The following is a 19147-nucleotide window of genomic DNA, read 5'->3' as shown; positions in this document are numbered from 1 at the left end:
CTATTTGATCTAACATTTGTACGATTATTTTGGTAACATTTTAACAAAATAATTGTTGCATCCAAATGTCTTTAAAATCTGAAACATATAAAATCAGAGCACACACAATGTACACTGTCTATATGTCATTTATGAACAGAGATATAGGCTAGCCTATATGTAGCTTAGCTAAAATGTTGTGTCTATCAATAAAAGCAATAAATAATTCCAAAGGATGCCAATAGGTCTTACCATGAGGAAATGTGCTGTGTGTATGGATGGTGTATGACCCTATTGAGCGGCAGGTAGCCTAGTGGTTAAGAGCGTTGGGACAGTAACTGAAAGGTTGCTGGTTCGAATCTCTGAGTCAACTATGTGACACATCTGTCGGTGTGCCCTTGGGCAAGGCACTTAACCATAATTGCTCCTGTAAGTCCCTCTGGATAAGAGCGTCTGCTAAATGACTGACATGTAAATGTCTGAAATAATCCTCCAGGCCTGAGGTTATATAGGGACGTTCCTCTGCCATTCTGACGGGGATAGAACACACCGAGGTCGGCTGCAGAGTAGTGGCAGGACCAGACGGGTAGTGTTTATGTTTACTCTACCCACGTCAACTATGATTTGGGAAACACATAGGCTTGAAACAAGAAAATCTGGGAAGAGGGACGTTGCCTAAATCTGACTATCGCAATGCAGGCTACACGAAATGTAAACGTCGAATCTTGACGAAAAGTAGGTATATACCCTAAAACGTGACATAGAAAAAGTATATCCAACTAGGCTAAATGTGGAGCTGGGATGGCTATACCTGTTAACCCACTCTGTCAATGCAGATACATCAATTGTATAGTTGTTATTAAGAGAAACTTGTGGAGGGTGGAAGAGCCTAACGCAAATGCGCCCAAACTCATTCAAGGAGTGTTCCTAATGATGATGGTCCTCCCCCGCTCCTCCCCCGCTGTCCCACGGTCTCCTCTCCCCTCCCCCGGAAGAGAAAGAAAAGCTCTCGTCTCTCTCAGGTGCTTCCTTAGCGTTACAACACTATAGCCATAATATGACACTTGAAATGTCTCTATTCCTTTGGAACTTTTGTGAGTTAATTTTTTATTGTTTATGTCACTTTTGTTTATTATCTATATCAGTTGCTTTGGCAATGTAAATATATGTTTCGCATGCCAATAAAGCCCTTTGAATTTAATACACGTTAACGGTTAAATGGAGAGAGAGAGAGAGAGAGATGGCAGAAAGATTTGTGACCTGTTGCGACAAGAAAAGGGCAACCAGTGAAGAACAAGCACCATTGTAAATACAACCTATATTTATGTTTATTTATTTTCCCTTTTGTACTTGAACTATTTGCACGTCATTACAACACGGTATTTAGAAATAATTTGACATTTGAAATGTCTTTATTCTTTTGGAACTTTTGTAATGTTATGTTTACTGTAAAAAATGTTATTGTTTATTTCACTTTTGTTAATTATATATTTCACTTGCTTTGGCAATGTTAACATATGTTTCCCTTGCCAATAAAGACCTTAAATTGAATTGTTTAAAAAAAAAAAAAGAGAGAGAGAGAGAGAGAGAGACGTGCAGTAGACCTTAGAGTTGGTGGAGTTGTTTCTCACATCTCAACCTGGTTTACCTTCCAGGTTATCTGGTTCAGGGTAAGTCTCCCCATGTGTAGATCCGATTGCCCATCCACAGTTTTGTTTTACTTCTCAACTAGAGAGGTTTCCCACATCAACAGTGTGAAAGTTGTAAAAATTTGCCTGCATGGGACCTAATTGTACGAAATGTGACATAGCCTAGACATTAAATAGACCAATTATTTGCTCAATATTAAACAAAAATATAAAAAATCTATTCACTTTTTGGGGTTGGTAATTTTTTATAATATTTTATAAATATAGATGCAACGTAGCGTATTTCCTTATTTAGAGTTCGATTACACAATTGTTTTGCAAACCTGTTCCTTCCTATTCCACGGTGTGGAAGCTTGTCTATAGGTCTTTACTCTGTTTAGCCTTCGGGTTTCCCACTTAATCCCCACAGCCCATAGGCCTCCAGGCCGCATGCAAGCCAACCCCCATCACCATGAGTGTCGTATGAAACAGGACAGCCACGCAGTCATGTAATGTTGGTTTAATGTAGCCTATGGTCTTTGCCCGTGCTAATAACCAATCTCTCGACTGAACAGAATGCTGCCAGATACCGTTGGCTATCATTTGTCTGAAGTAGAAGACAAAGTGTGAGGACAGGAGGACATAATTAATACAACAACTCATTGGTAGTAAATTGTGTTTTCCAAATGCCTTTAGTGGAGCGGTATGCACATCCATATAAACACCCAGTGCTGGTTTCCGAACGCTGTCCAATTACAATACACGTTGAAAGCAGCCTACCAAACGCTGTCCAATTACAATACACGTTGAAAGCAGCCTACCAAACGCTGTCCAATTACAATACACGTTGAAGCAGCCTACCAAACGCTGTCCAATTACAATACACGTTGAAAGCAGCCTACCAAACGATGTCCAATTACAATACACGTTGAAAGCAGCCTACCAAACGCTGTCCAATTACAATACACGTTGAAAGCAGCCTACCAAACGATGTCCAATTAAAATACACGTTGAAAGCAGCCTACCAAACGCTGTCCAATTACAATACACGTTGAAAGCAGCCTACCAAACGCTGTCCAATTACAATACACGTTGAAAGCAGCCTACCAAACGCTGTCCAATTAAAATATACGTTGAAAGCAGCCTACCAAACGCTGTCCAATTAAAATACACGTTGAAAGTAGCCTATCAAAATGCATATTTATTATTTTCTGATTTCCCAATTTCTTTCACACAACATTAAACACTTTATTAGAAGTGTTTTTTCTTTTGTCACTGACAACTGATATTGTACATTTCTAAGCTGAAAAAAATATTTAGGCTTCTAACTATTTACCCCAGTCATTGAGCATAAGCCCAAGAGGTACAGTTAATGAAATGTAACAAGCGATACAAAAGGGGTGTGTAAAGACAAAGACAGGAAAGCTATAATTATGTGGTTGACTTAATTCGGGTAAAAACATATAGGCCAAGTGTAAACACAAAGAAGAACCTTTATTTTTAGTGGCATTGTTTTGGAGTGAATGGGGTAAATTCGTTTAGAGTTTTTCTCCAATGAAAAGGGTTACATTTCACGTTGTCAGGGGCAGGGGCAGCAGTTTGGAGTCAGGACAACTGTTTCTGCTATGCTGTCGATTTTCTAAACAAGAAATTCCTGACCCTGACAAATACTATAGCCTTCATAAATAATATTCTAAACGTGCACAACTTGAACGAGAAATATATAACATCTGATATTAGATCCAAGATATCAACAACAATAGTTTTCAAACTTTTATCTGACTTTGGATCCGAGTGGCACTGATTGACAGAAAATACTGACGGGAAGGACCGTTTTTCAGATGCAGAAATGTCTCTCGCTCTCTTTCTCTTTCTCTCTCTCTCTCGCTCTCTCTCTCTCTCTCTCTCTCTCTCTCTCTCTCTCTCTCTCTCTCTCTCTCTCTCTCTCTCTCTCTCTCTCTTTCTCTCTCTCTCTCTCTCTCTCTCAATTTCGATTCAATTTAAGGGCTTTATTGGCATGGGAAACACATGTTAACATTGCCAAAGCAAGTGAAGTAGATAATAAACAAAATTGAAATGAACAACAAAAATTAACAGTACACTCACAGAAGTTCTCTCTCTCACACACACATATACACACACACTCTCTCTCTTTCTCAATTCAATTCAATTCAATTCAATGGATTTATTGGCATGGGAAACATATGTTAACATATCTCTCTCACTCTATTTAACCGTTAAAGTGTAGGCCTACTACATCAGTGGAGATAAAATTGGGCAGGTCAGGGCGAAACATGAGAGAGGCTACCTATTGTCGGCAAGTCTCATGAATCAGTCATCAGCTCTGCTCACAAGCTCAACCCCCAAACATCCCAAACGCCAACCATGTCCACAACAAACAACATGTCATATAAGCTGTGGAACACCCAAATACATTTTACAAGTTGTGAGGGAGTTCATATGATGTTGATGCAAGAAGATATTACAGTTCAGTTGGCTATTTTCTAAAATACATTGAAAAATAATTTCCAAAATATAGCCAATATTTCCAAGTTAGGAATTTTAAATATTGAGGATATTCACAGTTCAATTGAGTAGGCTACCAAAGTTATTGAGTTGTATAGGCTCATGACCAAAAGTAACTGCAATGTTGTGCAGTGGATTAGCCTATAGGCTATAGGCCTAAGAAATTCCACAACCTAATTTCATATGTGCATGCTACATTGGCCTAAGGTTAGCCTACTATTTTGTGCAACATTGGTTATTACCATGCCTATGTGATATATTAGACCTATGTTTGTTATAGGCCTATATGAGTTTTCTTCCTATATATTTGACACTGACCCCTTTCAGCAGTGCACGTCACTCTAAAAGGAAGCCTACAAATTACCTCCGTAGTTTCCATTAGTAAATCCGTTATAGAGGCACTACATTTTAATAGGAAGCAGCGCAGAGGTAATTTTATCTCGCCAATGCACGGGCCCTCTTTTCTTTGAGCACGAAGAGAGCACATGTACGGGCAGACTTAGACTTTAATCAAGTGCAAGTTGTAAAAATAATTTGCTATTTCAGTGTTTCAGTAGCCTCCAACCCTCCGACAGCTGCCCCCCCCCCCCCCCGCCTCCTTTGTTCTCGCCAACTCTAATAGGTTTTCCCCTGCCACACACAACTCCATGTGTTTCCTTTTTTCTTTCCCCCTCTTCCCCTTTTTATCCTTGTTTTTTTGCGGTGCCTTGTGGACTGGAGCATTTGAGCAATTTGAAATTAAAGCCAACAATAGGGAGCCCCTCCCGGGGACATCTCGCTCTCCATATTACACGGAGGACGCTCGTGTGCTCTCGCGCATTATTGGCAAGTCATTACGTTTCTCTGGAAACCAAACCGGGAGGGAGCGGGAGACTTCTGAGGGCTCGCAGACAGTGACGCAAGCGGCTGGCAGATGCGCTTGCAGAATAAACCCATGGATGTTGCATGTTGCAGAGTGCAGCTTCTCTGAATGATTCAACCAAGATTATGTCATTACAAGGTTTTAAAACAAAAGTGAAGTGCAATTTTATTTAGATGCGTGCTTTTGCATTTCACGTTTTCATTTATTGTGTAAAGTGGAAGCAATTTATTGAGTTCATTAATATAAGTCAAAATTGCAAAAACAAGTCTTAATTTGATATGCCCAGATGTGTTCTTTAAAGATAACAGTTAATAGGTTATTTCGGATTTAATTTAGCTCATAATCTAACTGTTGAGTGTTTCACTAATTAAAGACAACACAAGTGTCATAGGCATAGGCGTTAGAAAAGATAAATAAAAACCAAGTAAATAAATAAGTAAAATAAATATCCACAATTCAGAGTATAGATTATTTCAGCTCCATTCATGGTGTATGTAGCTGGGCTTATATAGCCTTCCAAGTTTTTCTCTAACTGAAAATTCAAGCAACAATGTTTGAGAGTAATACTCTTCCGAACGCCAGAGTAATTCCACACACATTTCTCTCACATGGCCTATTCCTTATTCCATTTTGCAACACACTCACACACACACTCACACACACACACACACACACACACACACACACACACACACACACACACACACACACACACACACACACACACACACACACACACACACACACACACACACACACACACACACACATTCACCCCCCCCCCCCCCACACAGAGAGAGAGAGAGAGAGAGAGAGAGGGAAAAAGAGAGTGAAATGACATTGAAAGGCAATGACAGTGGCACAAACAGACAAGTCTATGTTTTATTTAGGCCTAATGTAAAGGCACACTGTCAGATGTGCATAGGCTACTATAGTGTGGAACCATGACATTTTCATATGCAAATAGCATTTATTTCCGTAGTTACAATGTCCTAGTGCTCAATAAATGACAGTATATTCTTTGAGAGCAAAATGATGTCTAGGTTTTCTAAATATGACTTTAAATAGACCTTGGCTACATCTAAAGGCTATTTACAAAGTCTCAGATGACAACAACAGCCTACATAAACAATGGAGTAATATTCATTCATGTTTTTGTTATAATAACTTAATTCATATTTGTAAATAACTCATGTTGATGTATACAATGTTGACAATAGTCAATCGTCATTTGTAACAACCAAGCATTGTACTGTTACAAAGTTTCCAAGCAGTTTCCTTCACAACACATTCGTTTTAAAAGGCCATTTGGAACCAAAATGGCGCCGTGCACATTGGTAACACTCTCTGAGCAAATCGTATCCATCCTTTCTGACTTGTCACGCGCCGTGCGTGCTTACGCACTTCCACTTCCCGACGGGCCGCTTCATCTTGCTCGCGATGTGTGTAGCCTTCACTAAAGTGGAAAAAATACGGTGTCAAAACGGAATGTAAACACGACTAAAACATGATCTTTCGACCAAGTGAGACCTAAAGCGCTGTCACACTGGGTAGATGAGGAACTTCTGCAAAGGTTTCGGCGCATCTTTGTTGTCTTCGTATGTCCACTTTCTCCGTAAATGGTCTCCGGCGAGCTGTGCCTGGCAGCGGACAACGACTTCTTGGCGAATAATATGAAGGAGATGATTGGAGGTTGCTGCGTGTGCTCAGACGAGAGAGGCTGGGCAGAAAACCCTCTAGTATACTGTGACGGTCACGGCTGCAATGTTGCAGTCCATCAAGGTAAACACTGGATAAAATCCAAAACATTAAACATGGAATTTGCTTGACGAACACCCGATAACTAGCTCAGGCTAGGTAGCGCGGTTGATGGTCTGCCAGGAAGCTAGCTAGTAACGTTAGCTAGCTATGCGAACTCATTTTGCTAGGTACAATAGCTAATAAGCAAGGTTATAGCTAGTTACTGTAACGTTAGCTAGTTATATCCAATCGACTGTTTGCGCGTTTGTCATGATCTACCTAGCCAGTTAGCTTTCCTATCTAGTAGGTATGAAGTTGGCTAAGGTAACTAGCTAACTAACGTTAACTAGCTAGATGGGTAGTATTTTTATAGCTAACAGCTTGTAACAGGCTAATGTGATGCTCCATTAGCCGTTACGGATATGTACTGTTTGATACATGTTTGGTCAAATCGAGAACGAAGATAGTACAGTATTGCCAAGTTCAGGTTGGTCGAAAATTCTGCTACGCGAAACAGTAACGTCACCTACCATGTAAGGCTAATGGGCCATCACATGAACGTTAGCCCGTTACAATCTGCTAGGAAGGATTTCTGTAGTTGTTAACATTGGCTGTGTAGCCTGGCTATACAATTCGTTGAAATGGCATTGCATAGCTCAAACTAGCTAACTAACGTTAACATGTTACTTAATTTGTCTTACCACACTAGTTAACGTTTTATCCGTAATGATTTCCCGCAAGCAAATCACATTATTTCCCCAATGTATTGCTAGATACGTTTTGTAAACAACAGTGCCACGTGGTGAAGTAGTTAGCTAGCTACAGTATGTTGTCAAAATATTGTTAGCTATCTACTGAGTTTGACAGAATGAACCTGTGTACCAAGTTTGTCTGTAATACACTGACCCAAACAACAATGTCAACGTCACTCAGATTCTGTTGACAAAGTCACAATCAGAACTAGGTATCCAGTCGACACAGTCAATATTGGTGATTTTGGCTTTGTGAGACAGAAAAACTGCCCAGTAATTGTATTTTTTATTGTTGATGTTGTCATGTGATTGAATATATGTCTTCATACACATATTTAGATCTGATTGGGATCCCCATTAGCTAGCCACAGGTAGTCTTCCTGGGGTCCGACACATAACGAAAAAGACATTACAGAAAAAAATATTATTATTATTTTTATCCTTTATTTAACTAGGCAAGTCAGTTAAGAACAAGTTCTCATTTTCAATGACGGTCTAGGAACAGTGGTTTAAAAGCCTTGTTCAAATGCAGAACGACAGACTTTTACCTTGTCAGCTCGGGGATTTGATCTTGCAGCCTTTCGGTTACTAGTCCAACTCTCTAACCACTAGGCTACCTGCCGCCCCAAAACATACATAAACTAAACACACCTATTTGTACATGTTATTAAACACAGCCTATATGTTTTACATGTGAATTAATCAATAGCTAATCAACACACTGACGCCGTTGTAACTGACCCCTCTGTCCCCAACAATAGACAGCATAACAATACCCTTTTTATCGTCAGTGGATCATCTCTGTTCATTAAAGTGGATTACGTGAGTCAGTCAGATGTGAGATAATCTGAGAGGACGGCAGAGGTATCTGGAGGGCAGCATGTTCAGACTCAGTGGTGACCACGATTTAGTGTCAATAGGGGAAATACTCCCATGAGCTTGGTGTATAGGCTACACCTGGGTTATGTTCAGTAGAGCACCGGGCTGGTACATTGGCAGTCTGTTGCAAAATGTTTACAAACAGAAAGCAAAGAGTTTTTTATTTATTTATCGGACACGTTCATCTAGTACCATGCCATTAAAAAATATCTATATATATATATATGTTTCCTGCCTATAACATGTCTTTATTAAAAACGTCCATGTTATGTCAAGTGATTTACCGTTGTAGCACGGTCTACCAGGACACAATACATCAATGTCCACCTCTGGAGGTGTCAGCCAGATCTGGCACCATTTGCACTATTCCCTGTTTTGATCTTGAAATAGGTAATCCAGGTAAATCATGAAGATCTGTAAAATAACTATCCATTGAGTTATAAAAGAGAAGTGCGAATATATATTTTTATTTAGTTGTATAAACTATGTCTTGGGCCATGAGTTTTTGGTTCTATAACAAACTAACCTTGTTTAGTCATGTTACCTGGCTAGCTAGCAACCAACATGGCTATGCAATGGGAGAACTGAAATGGGATAGATAGCCAATTCAAAGAGATGCTCCAAAGTTTTGATGCATATGCCTAATCAATGTAATTCTAAGCTAAACCTGAATAAAAAATGACTAGCTTTTTCTGGTGATCCTTACATTTTTGTTTGGTGCCTAACTTTTGGGAGAGCTGTGTGTATGTGAGATAATTAGAGAGTGGTGTGTGTGGGAGAGGGAATAAGTTAGTGAGCAAGAGTGTGTGTGTGAGTAAGGGAGAGTCTGTAGGCTATCTGAATAGTAGGTTAAAGATGGTTTCATATAGGTCCTTACTGCCACAATGAACATGCAGATCATTATGCATTAAATATTCCTCCTGCCCAATCACCGGTAGGCCTTTTGATATGAGCAGATCAGATCTTTTCTGCAGTAGCCTTTTCTATTATACAGTAGAAAGTGTGATGTTAAATTCAATGTGTTGTATTGAGTAGAGGTGTGGCTATCAGGGACAGTTTTTTTGTGCAGAAAGTATTCACACCACCCCTTGACTTTTGCCATATTTTGTTGTGTTACAGCCTGAATTTAAAATGGATTAAATTGAGATGTTGTGTCACTGGCCTACACACAATACTCCATAATGTCAAAGAGGAAATATGGATTTCAAAATGTTTACATATTCATTAAAAATGAGAAGCTGTAATGTCTTGAGTCAATAAGTATTCAACCCCTTTGTTATGGTAAGCCTAAATACGTTCTACCCATATATATATATATTTTTTATACCCCTTTTTCATGATATCAAATTGGTAGTTAGTCTTGTCCCATCGATGCAACCCCCGTACGGACGGGAGAGGCGAAGGTCGAGAGCCATGCATCCTCAAACACAACCCCGCCAAGCTGCGCTGCTTCTTGACACTTCTCGCCTAACCCAGAAGCCAGCCGCACTAATGTGTCGGAGGAAACACTGTACTTGATGACCGTGTCAGCTTGCATTGCGCCTGGCCCGCCACAGGAGTCGCTAGAGCGCGATGGGAAAAGGACAACCCGGACGGCGAAACCCTCCCCTAACCCGGATAACGCCGGGCCAATTGTGCGCCTCCTCATGGGTCTCTCGGTCGTGGACGGCTGCGACACAGGACTGCGATGCAGTGCCTTAGACCGCTGCGCCACTCGGGAGGCCCTAACATTATTTTTCTTAATGATTACCTCATCTCTGTACCACACAAATACCCCATGTGACCAGGGTTGTGGGTTCGATTCCCACGTTGAACCAGTACGAAAAAGTATGAAAATGTAAGTCGCTCTGAATAAGAGTCTGTGCTTAACGACTAAAATGTAAATGTAAAATGCAAATACAATGATCTGTAAGGTCCCTCAGTCGAGCAGTGAATTTCAAACACAGATTCAACCAAAGGCCAGTGAGGTTTTCCAATGCCTTGCAAAGAAGGGCACCTATTGATAGATGGGTAAAAAAAGGAGAAGAAAATAGAATTTTTAAATATATATAAATATTATATATATATATATATATATTTAAAAATTCTATTTTCATCTATCAATATATATATACACTGCTCAAAAAAATAAAGGGAACACTTAAACAACACAATGTAACTCCAAGTCAATCACACTTCTGTGAAATCAAACTGTCCACTTAGGAAGCAACACTGATTGACAAAAAATGTCACATGCTGTTGTGCAAATGGAATAGACAAAAGGTGGAAATTATAGGCAATTAGTAAGACACCCCCAAAAAAGGAATGGTTCTGCAGGTGGTGACCACACACCACTTCTCAGTTCCTATGCTTCCTGGCTGATGTTTTGGTCACTTTTGAATGCTGGCGGTGCTTTCACTCTAGTGGTAGCATGAGACGGAGTCTACAACCCACACAAGTGGCTCAGGTAGTGCAGTTCATCCAGGATGGCACATCAATGCGAGTTGTGGCAAAAAGGTTTGTTGTGTCTGTCAGCGTAGTGTCCAGAGCATGGAGGCGCTACCAGGAGACAGGCCAGTACATCAGGAGACGTGGAGGAGGCCGTAGGAGGGCAACAACCCAGCAGCAGGACCGCTACCTCCGCCTTTGTGCAAGGATGTGCACTGCTAGAGCCCTGCAAAATGACCTCCAGCAGGCCACAAATGTGCATGTGTCTGCTCAAACGGTCAGAAACAGACTCCATGAGGGTGGTATGAGGGCCCGACGTCCACAGGTGGGGGTTGTGCTTACAGCCCAACACCGTGCAGGACGTTTGGCATTTGCCAGAGAACACCAAGATTGGCAAATTCGCCACTGGCGCCCTGTGCTCTTCACAGATAAAAGCAGGTTCACACTGAGCACGTGACAGACGTGACAGAGTCTGGAGACGCCGTGGAGAACGTTCTGCTGCCTGCAACATCCTCCAGCATGACCGGTTTGGCGGTGGGTCAGTCATGGTGTGGGGTGGCATTTCTTTGTGGGGCCGCACAGCCCTCCATGTGCTCGCCAGAGGTAGCCTGACTGCCATTAGGTACCGAGATGAGATCCTCAGACCCCTTGTGAGACCATATGCTGACACATGCACATTTGTGGCCTGCTGGAGGTCATTTTGCAAGGCTTTGGCAGTGCACCTCCTTGCACAAAGGCGGAGGTAGCGGTCCTGCTGCTGGGTTGTTGCCCTCCTACGGCCTCCTCCACGGCTCCTGATGTACTGGCCTGTCTCCTGGTAGCGCCTCCATGCTCTGGACACTACGCTGACAGACACAACAAACCTTTTTGCCACAGCTCGCGTTGATGTGCCATCCTGGATGAACTGCACTACCTGAGCCACTTGTGTGGGTTGTAGACTCCGTCTCATGCTACCACTAGAGTGAAAGCACCGCCAGCATTCAAAAGTGACCAAAACATCAGCCAGGAAGCATAGGAACTGAGAAGTGGTGTGTGGTCACCACCTGCAGAACCATTCCTTTTTTGGGGGTGTCTTACTAATTGCCTATAATTTCCACCTTTTGTCTATTCCATTTGCACAACAGCATGTGAAATTTATTGTCAATCAGTGTTGCTTCCTATGTGGACAGTTTGATTTCACAGAAGTGTGATTGACTTGGAGTTACATTGTGTTGTTTAAGTGTTCCCTTTATTTTTTTGAGCAGTGTATATAATCTCAGACATTGAATATCAATTTGAGCATGGTGAAGTTATTAATTACAATTTAGATGGTGTATCAATACGCCCAGTCACTACAAAGATGAGTTTGGCATATTTCCTATCTCAGTTGCCGGAGAGGAAGGAAACCGCTCATGTTTCAGCTTTCACCATAAAGCCAATGGTGACTTTAAAAAAGTTACATAGTTTAATGGCTGTGATATGAGAGAACTTGGATCAACAACATTGTAGTTACTCCACAATACTAACCTAAATGACAGATTGAGAAGAAGGAAGCCTATACGGATATTTTTCTTTTCCAAAACATGGATCCTGTTTGCAATAAGGCACTAAAGTAAAACTGCAAAAAAAAATTCTAAGAAATAATTTCATGTCCTGAATACAAGCGTTATGTTTGGGGCAATGCCCTCACAACACATCACTGAGTACCACTCTCCACATTTTCAAGCATGGTGGTGGCTGCATCATGTTATGGGTATGCTTGTCATTGGCAAGGACTAGGGAGATTTTTAGGATAAAAAAACAGAATCTAGAGCTAAGCACAGGCAAAATCCTAGAGGAAATCCTGGTTCAGTCTGCTTTCCAACAGACACTGAGAGAGACATTTACCTTTTAGCAGGACAATAACCTAAAACATAAGGCCAGATAATATACTCTGGAATGGCTTACCAAGACGACGTTGAATGTTCAGAGTGGCTTAGTTACAGTTTTGACTTAAATTGGCTTGAATATCTATGACTTGAAGACTTGAATATGGCTGTCTAGCAATTATCAACAATCAACTTGACAGAGATCAAGGACATTTTGGGAAGAATAATGTATGAATAGTGTACAATCCAGGTTGGCCAGATGTGCAAAGTTAATTGCTGCCAAAGGTGATTCAAACATTTATTGACTCAGGGGTGTGAAAACTTATGTAAATTAGATATTTATATATTTAATTTTCAATAAATTAGCAAAATGTTCTAATAATACGTTTGAACTTTTTAATTATGGGGTATTGTGTGTAGATGGGTGAGAAATAACATCAATTGAATCCATTTTTAATTCAGGCTGTAACACAGCAACGTGGAATAATTCAAGGGGTATGAATACTTTGAGGGCAAAATTTGACTAAACCCAGTGGTATCGTGGTGTTACTCGGTATCGTGGTGTTACTCGGTATCGTGGTGTTACTCGGTATCGTGGTGATACTCGGTATCGTGGTGTTACTCGGTATCGTGGTGTTACTCGGTATCGTGGTGATACTCGGTATCGTGGTGTTAGTCGGTATCGTGGTGTTAGTCGGTAACGTTGTGATACTCGGTATCGTGGTGATACTCGTGGTGTTAGTCGGTATCGTGGTGTTACTCGGTATCGTGGTGATACTCGGTATCGTGGTGTTAGTCGGTATCGTGGTGTTAGTCGGTATCGTGGTGATACTCGGTATCGTGGTGATACTCGGTATCGTGGTGATACTCGGTATCATGGTGTTAGTCGGTATCGCGGTGATACTCGGTATCGCGGTGATACCCGGTATCGCGGTGTTAGTCGGTATCGTGGTGTTAGTCGGTATCGTGGTGTTACTCGGTATCGTGGTGATACTCGGTATCGTGGTGTTACTCGGTATCGTGGTGTTACTCGGTATCGTGGTGATACTCGGTATCACTCGGTATCGTGGTGATACTCGGTATCACTCGGTATCGTGGTGTTACTCGGTATCGTGGTGATACTGCTCGGTATGGTGATACCGCTCAGTCTGGTGATACTTGGCCTGGTGTCATGTCGTTAGCAGAATGTTGGTCATGTGACAACCGCACTCTGCAAATAGGCACATTTTCCTGCAGTTTATACTGTTTTTTTGCGTGTTTCCATGCACATATTTTTTGGACCCTCACCAGTTTGCATCCCTGCCTTTTAATAACCTAGTACTGTCCTCTCTGCAACGTGCTGCTATGGCATCGTGGTGTGTGGTATTAACCCAGTACTGTCCTCTCTGCAACGTGCTGCTATGGCATCGTGGTGTGTGGTATTAACCCAGTGTTGTCCTCTCTGCAACGTGCTGCTATGGCATCGTGGTGTGTGGTATTAACCCAGTACTGTCCTCTCTGCAGCGTGCTGCTATGGCATCGTGGTGTGTGGTATTAACCCAGTACTGTCCTCTCTGCAGAGTGCTGCTATGGCATCGTGGTGTGTGGTATTAACCCAGTGTTGTCCTCTCTGCAACGTGCTGCTATGGCATCGTGGTGTGTGGTATTAACCCAGTGCTGTCCTCTCTGCAGCGTGCTGCTATGGCATCGTGGTGTGTGGTATTAACCCAGTACTGTCCTCTCTGCAACGTGCTGCTATGGCATCGTGGTGTGTGGTATTAACCCAGTACTGTCCTCTCTGCAGCGTGCTGCTATGGCATCGTGGTGTGTGGTATTAACCCAGTACTGTCCTCTCTGCAGAGTGCTGCAATGGCATCGTGGTGTGTGGTATTAACCCAGTACTGTCCTCTCTGCAGAGTGCTGCAATGGCATCGTGGTGTGTGGTATTAACCCAGTGTTGTCCTCTCTGCAACGTGCTGCTATGGCATCGTGGTGTGTGGTATTAACCCAGTACTGTCCTCTCTGCAGAGTGCTGCTATGGCATCGTGGTGTGTGGTATTAACCCAGTACTGTCCTCTCTGCAGAGTGCTGCTATGGCATCGTGGTGTGTGGTATTAACCCAGTACTGTCCTCTCTGCAGAGTGCTGCTATGGCATCGTGGTGTGTGGTATTAACCCAGTGTTGTCCTCTCTGCAGAGTGCTGCTATGGCATCGTGGTGTGTGGTATTAACCCAGTACTGTCCTCTCTGCAGAGTGCTGCTATGGCATCGTGGTGTGTGGTATTAACCCAGTACTGTCCTCTCTGCAACGTGCTGCTATGGCATCGTGGTGTGTGGTATTAACCCAGTGCTGTCCTCTCTGCAGAGTGCTGCTATGGCATCGTGGTGTGTGGTATTAACCCAGTGCTGTCCTCTCTGCAGAGTGCTGCTATGGCATCGCGGTGTGTGGTATTAACCCAGTGTTGTCCTCTCTGCAACGTGCTGCTATGGCATCGTGGTGTGTGGTATTAACCCAGTACTGTCCTCTCTGCAGAGTGCTGCTATGGCATCGTGGTGTGTGGTATTAACCCAGTGCTGTCCTCTCTGCAGAGTGCTGCTATGGCATCGTGGTGTGTGGTATTAACCCAGTACTGTCCTCTCTGCAGAGTGCTGCAATGGCATCGTGGTGTGTGGTATTAACCCAGTACTGTCCTCTCTGCAGAGTGCTGCTATGGCATCGTGGTGTGTGGTATTAACCCAGTACTGTCCTCTCTGCAGAGTGCTGCTATGGCATCGTGGTGTGTGGTATTAACCCAGTACTGTCCTCTCTGCAGCGTGCTGCTATGGCATCGTGGTGTGTGGTATTAACCCAGTACTGTCCTCTCTGCAGAGTGCTGCTATGGCATCGTGGTGTGTGGTATTAACCCAGTACTGTCCTCTCTGCAGAGTGCTGCTATGGCATCGTGGTGTGTGGTATTAACCCAGTACTGTCCTCTCTGCAGAGTGCTGCTATGGCATCGTGGTGTGTGGTATTAACCCAGTACTGTCCTCTCTGCAGAGTGCTGCTATGGCATCGTGGTGTGTGGTATTAACCCAGTGTTGTCCTCTCTGCAGCGTGCTGCTATGGCATCGTGGTGTGTGGTATTAACCCAGTACTGTCCTCTCTGCAGAGTGCTGCTATGGCATCGTGGTGTGTGGTATTAACCCAGTACTGTCCTCTCTGCAACGTGCTGCTATGGCATCGTGGTGTGTGGTATTAACCCAGTACTGTCCTCTCTGCAGAGTGCTGCTATGGCATCGTGGTGTGTGGTATTAACCCAGTACTGTCCTCTCTGCAGAGTGCTGCTATGGCATCGTGGTGTGTGGTATTAACCCAGTGTTGTCCTCTCTGCAACGTGCTGCAATGGCATCGTGGTGTGTGGTTTTAACCCAGTGTTGTCCTCTCTGCAACGTGCTGCTATGGCATCGTGGTGTGTGGTATTAACCCAGTACTGTCCTCTCTGCAGAGTGCTGCTATGGCATCGTGGTGTGTGGTATTAACCCAGTACTGTCCTCTCTGCAACGTGCTGCTATGGCATCGTGGTGTGTGGTATTAACCCAGTACTGTCCTCTCTGCAACGTGCTGCTATGGCATCGTGGTGTGTGGTATTAACCCAGTACTGTCCTCTCTGCAGAGTGCTGCTATGGCATCGTGGTGTGTGGTATTAACCCAGTACTGTCCTCTCTGCAGAGTGCTGCTATGGCATCGTGGTGTGTGGTATTAACCCAGTACTGTCCTCTCTGCAGAGTGCTGCTATGGCATCGTGGTGTGTGGTATTAACCCAGTACTGTCCTCTCTGCAGAGTGCTGCTATGGCATCGTGGTGTGTGGTATTAACCCAGTACTGTCCTCTCTGCAGAGTGCTGCTATGGCATCGTGGTGTGTGGTATTAACCCAGTGTTGTCCTCTCTGCAGCGTGCTGCTATGGCATCGTGGTGTGTGGTATTAACCCAGTGTTGTCCTCTCTGCAACGTGCTGCAATGGCATCGTGGTGTGTGGTTTTAACCCAGTGTTGTCCTCTCTGCAACGTGCTGCTATGGCATCGTGGTGTGTGGTATTAACCCAGTACTGTCCTCTCTGCAGCGTGCTGCTATGGCATCGTGGTGTGTGGTATTAACCCAGTACTGTCCTCTCTGCAACGTGCTGCTATGGCATCGTGGTGTGTGGTATTAACCCAGTACTGTCCTCTCTGCAACGTGCTGCTATGGCATCGTGGTGTGTGGTATTAACCCAGTACTGTCCTCTCTGCAGAGTGCTGCTATGGCATCGTGGTGTGTGGTATTAACCCAGTACTGTCCTCTCTGCAGAGTGCTGCTATGGCATCGTGGTGTGTGGTATTAACCCAGTACTGTCCTCTCTGCAACGTGCTGCTATGGCATCGTGGTGTGTGGTATTAACCCAGTGCTGTCCTCTCTGCAGAGTGCTGCTATGGCATCGTGGTGTGTGGTATTAACCCAGTGTTGTCCTCTCTGCAGCGTGCTGCTATGGCATCGTGGTGTGTGGTATTAACCCAGTGTTGTCCTCTCTGCAACGTGCTGCTATGGCATCGTGGTGTGTGGTATTAACCCAGTACTGTCCTCTCTGCAGAGTGCTGCTATGGCATCGTGGTGTGTGGTATTAACCCAGTACTGTCCTCTCTGCAGAGTGCTGCTATGGCATCGTGGTGTGTGGTATTAACCCAGTGCTGTCCTCTCTGCAGAGTGCTGCTATGGCATCGTGGTGTGTGGTATTAACCCAGTGTTGTCCTCTCTGCAGAGTGCTGCTATGGCATCGTGGTGTGTGGTATTAACCCAGTACTGTCCTCTCTGCAGCGTGCTGCTATGGCATCGTGGTGTGTGGTATTAACCCAGTACTGTCCTCTCTGCAGAGTGCTGCTATGGCATCGTGGTGTGTGGTATTAACCCAGTACTGTCCTCTCTGCAGCGTGCTGCTATGGCATCGTGGTGTGTGGTATTAACCCAGTACTGTCCTCTCTGCAGAGTGCTGCTATGGCATCGTGGTGTGTGGTATTAACCCAGTGTTGTCCTCTCTGCAACGTGCTGCTATGGCATCGTGGTGTGTGGTATTAACCCAGTGTTGTCCTCTGCAACGTGCTGCTATGGCATCGTGGTGTGTGGTATTAACCCAGTACTGTCCTCTCTGCAGAGTGCTGCTATGGCATCGTGGTGTGTGGTATTAACCCAGTACTGTCCTCTCTGCAACGTGCTGCTATGGCATCGTGGTGTGTGGTATTAACCCAGTGTTGTCCTCTGCAACGTGCTGCTATGGCATCGTGGTGTGTGGTATTAACCCAGTGTTGTCCTCTGCAACGTGCTGCAATGGCATCGTGGTGTGTGGTATTAACCCAGTGTTGTCCTCTCTGCAGCGTGCTGCTATGGCATCGTGGTGTGTGGTATTAACCCAGTACTGTCCTCTCTGCAGAGTGCTGCAATGGCATCGTGGTGTGTGGTATTAACCCAGTGTTGTCCTCTCTGCAGAGTGCTGCTATGGCATCGTGGTGTGTGGTATTAACCCAGTACTGTCCTCTCTGCAGAGTGCTGCTATGGCATCGTGGTGTGTGGTATTAACCCAGTGTTGTCCTCTCTGCAGAGTGCTGCTATGGCATCGTGGTGTGTGGTATTAACCCAGTACTGTCCTTTCTGCAGAGTGCTGCTATGGCATCGTGGTGTGTGGTATTAACCCAGTACTGTCCTCTCTGCTGAGTGCTGCTATGGCATCGTGGTGTGTGGTATTAACCCAGTGTTGTCCTCTCTGCAGAGTGCTGCTATGGCATCGTGGTGTGTGGTATTAACCCAGTACTGTCCTCTCTGCAGAGTGCTGCTATGGCATCGTGGTGTGTGGTATTAACCCAGTACTGTCCTCTCTGCAGAGTGCTGCTATGGCATCGTGGTGTGTGGTATTAACCCAGTGTTGTCCTCTCTGCAGCGTGCTATGGCATCGTGCAGGTGCCCACTGGACCCTGGTTCTGCAGGAAGTGTGAATCTCAGGAGAGAGCAGCCAGAGTGGTGAGTCTGACCAATAGAGTATCAACACCGTATTCTCAGCACTGTGTTTTATACTACAGTTTCCGCTAATATTTAGCCGGTACTTAATAGGAAATTGTGTTATTACTTTCTGGTACTTACTTCAAAGTGCTCAACACAATTGGCAACTACCTGGTAGCAAAGAGTACCGTATGGTGTTTATATTAAAGGATCCAAAACAAGTAGTACATTGGTTATTACAGTGTAAAATGTTACACGGTGGCAAGATCTGACAGAGCCAGTCAGCCATGGCAGCATCAGACATGCTTAAGAACCCCACAGTCTATTTCTCATAGGGAAAAAACCAGCATCCGTGCCTGTACTTTCCTCATCCTGGCTGTAGAAACAGTTAAACAGTGCGGTCATACTCGCTTGTGATATTGTGTGGACAGAAATTGGCGGGAAGAGGATTTTCTTCATTTTTCTTGTGAGGGATGGTAGACATCCGGTGGGAGTAGCTGGTGTGAAATGGGCAGGACCGGAGGGAT

General features: G+C 44.0%; 1 protein-coding gene across 6 annotated transcripts in view; it reads left to right on the top strand.

Annotated features, from left to right (window-relative positions):
• The first annotated feature begins 6388 nt into the window (after positions 1 to 6388).
• LOC129859029 (protein AF-10-like) overlaps positions 6389 to 19147 on the top strand; it is an 88650-nt gene continuing 75891 nt past the window's right edge. For 2 of the 6 annotated variants that reach the window (XM_055928343.1, XM_055928342.1), the window contains exons 1-2: positions 6390 to 6777; positions 18562 to 18641. In XM_055928343.1, the coding sequence (XP_055784318.1) occupies positions 6615 to 6777; positions 18562 to 18641 (243 nt within the window). In that variant the 5' untranslated portion in view covers positions 6390 to 6614. Of the gene's footprint in view, positions 6778 to 18561; positions 18642 to 19147 lie in introns of those variants that run through there. The other 4 variants (XM_055928347.1, XM_055928346.1, XM_055928345.1 and 1 more) reach the window with 4 other exon arrangements.

This window comes from Salvelinus fontinalis, chromosome 7 (assembly GCF_029448725.1).
Source record: "Salvelinus fontinalis isolate EN_2023a chromosome 7, ASM2944872v1, whole genome shotgun sequence".
In the NCBI taxonomy this organism is placed as follows: domain Eukaryota; kingdom Metazoa; phylum Chordata; class Actinopteri; order Salmoniformes; family Salmonidae; genus Salvelinus; species Salvelinus fontinalis.
This window is presented reverse-complemented; position numbering and strand designations above follow the sequence as displayed.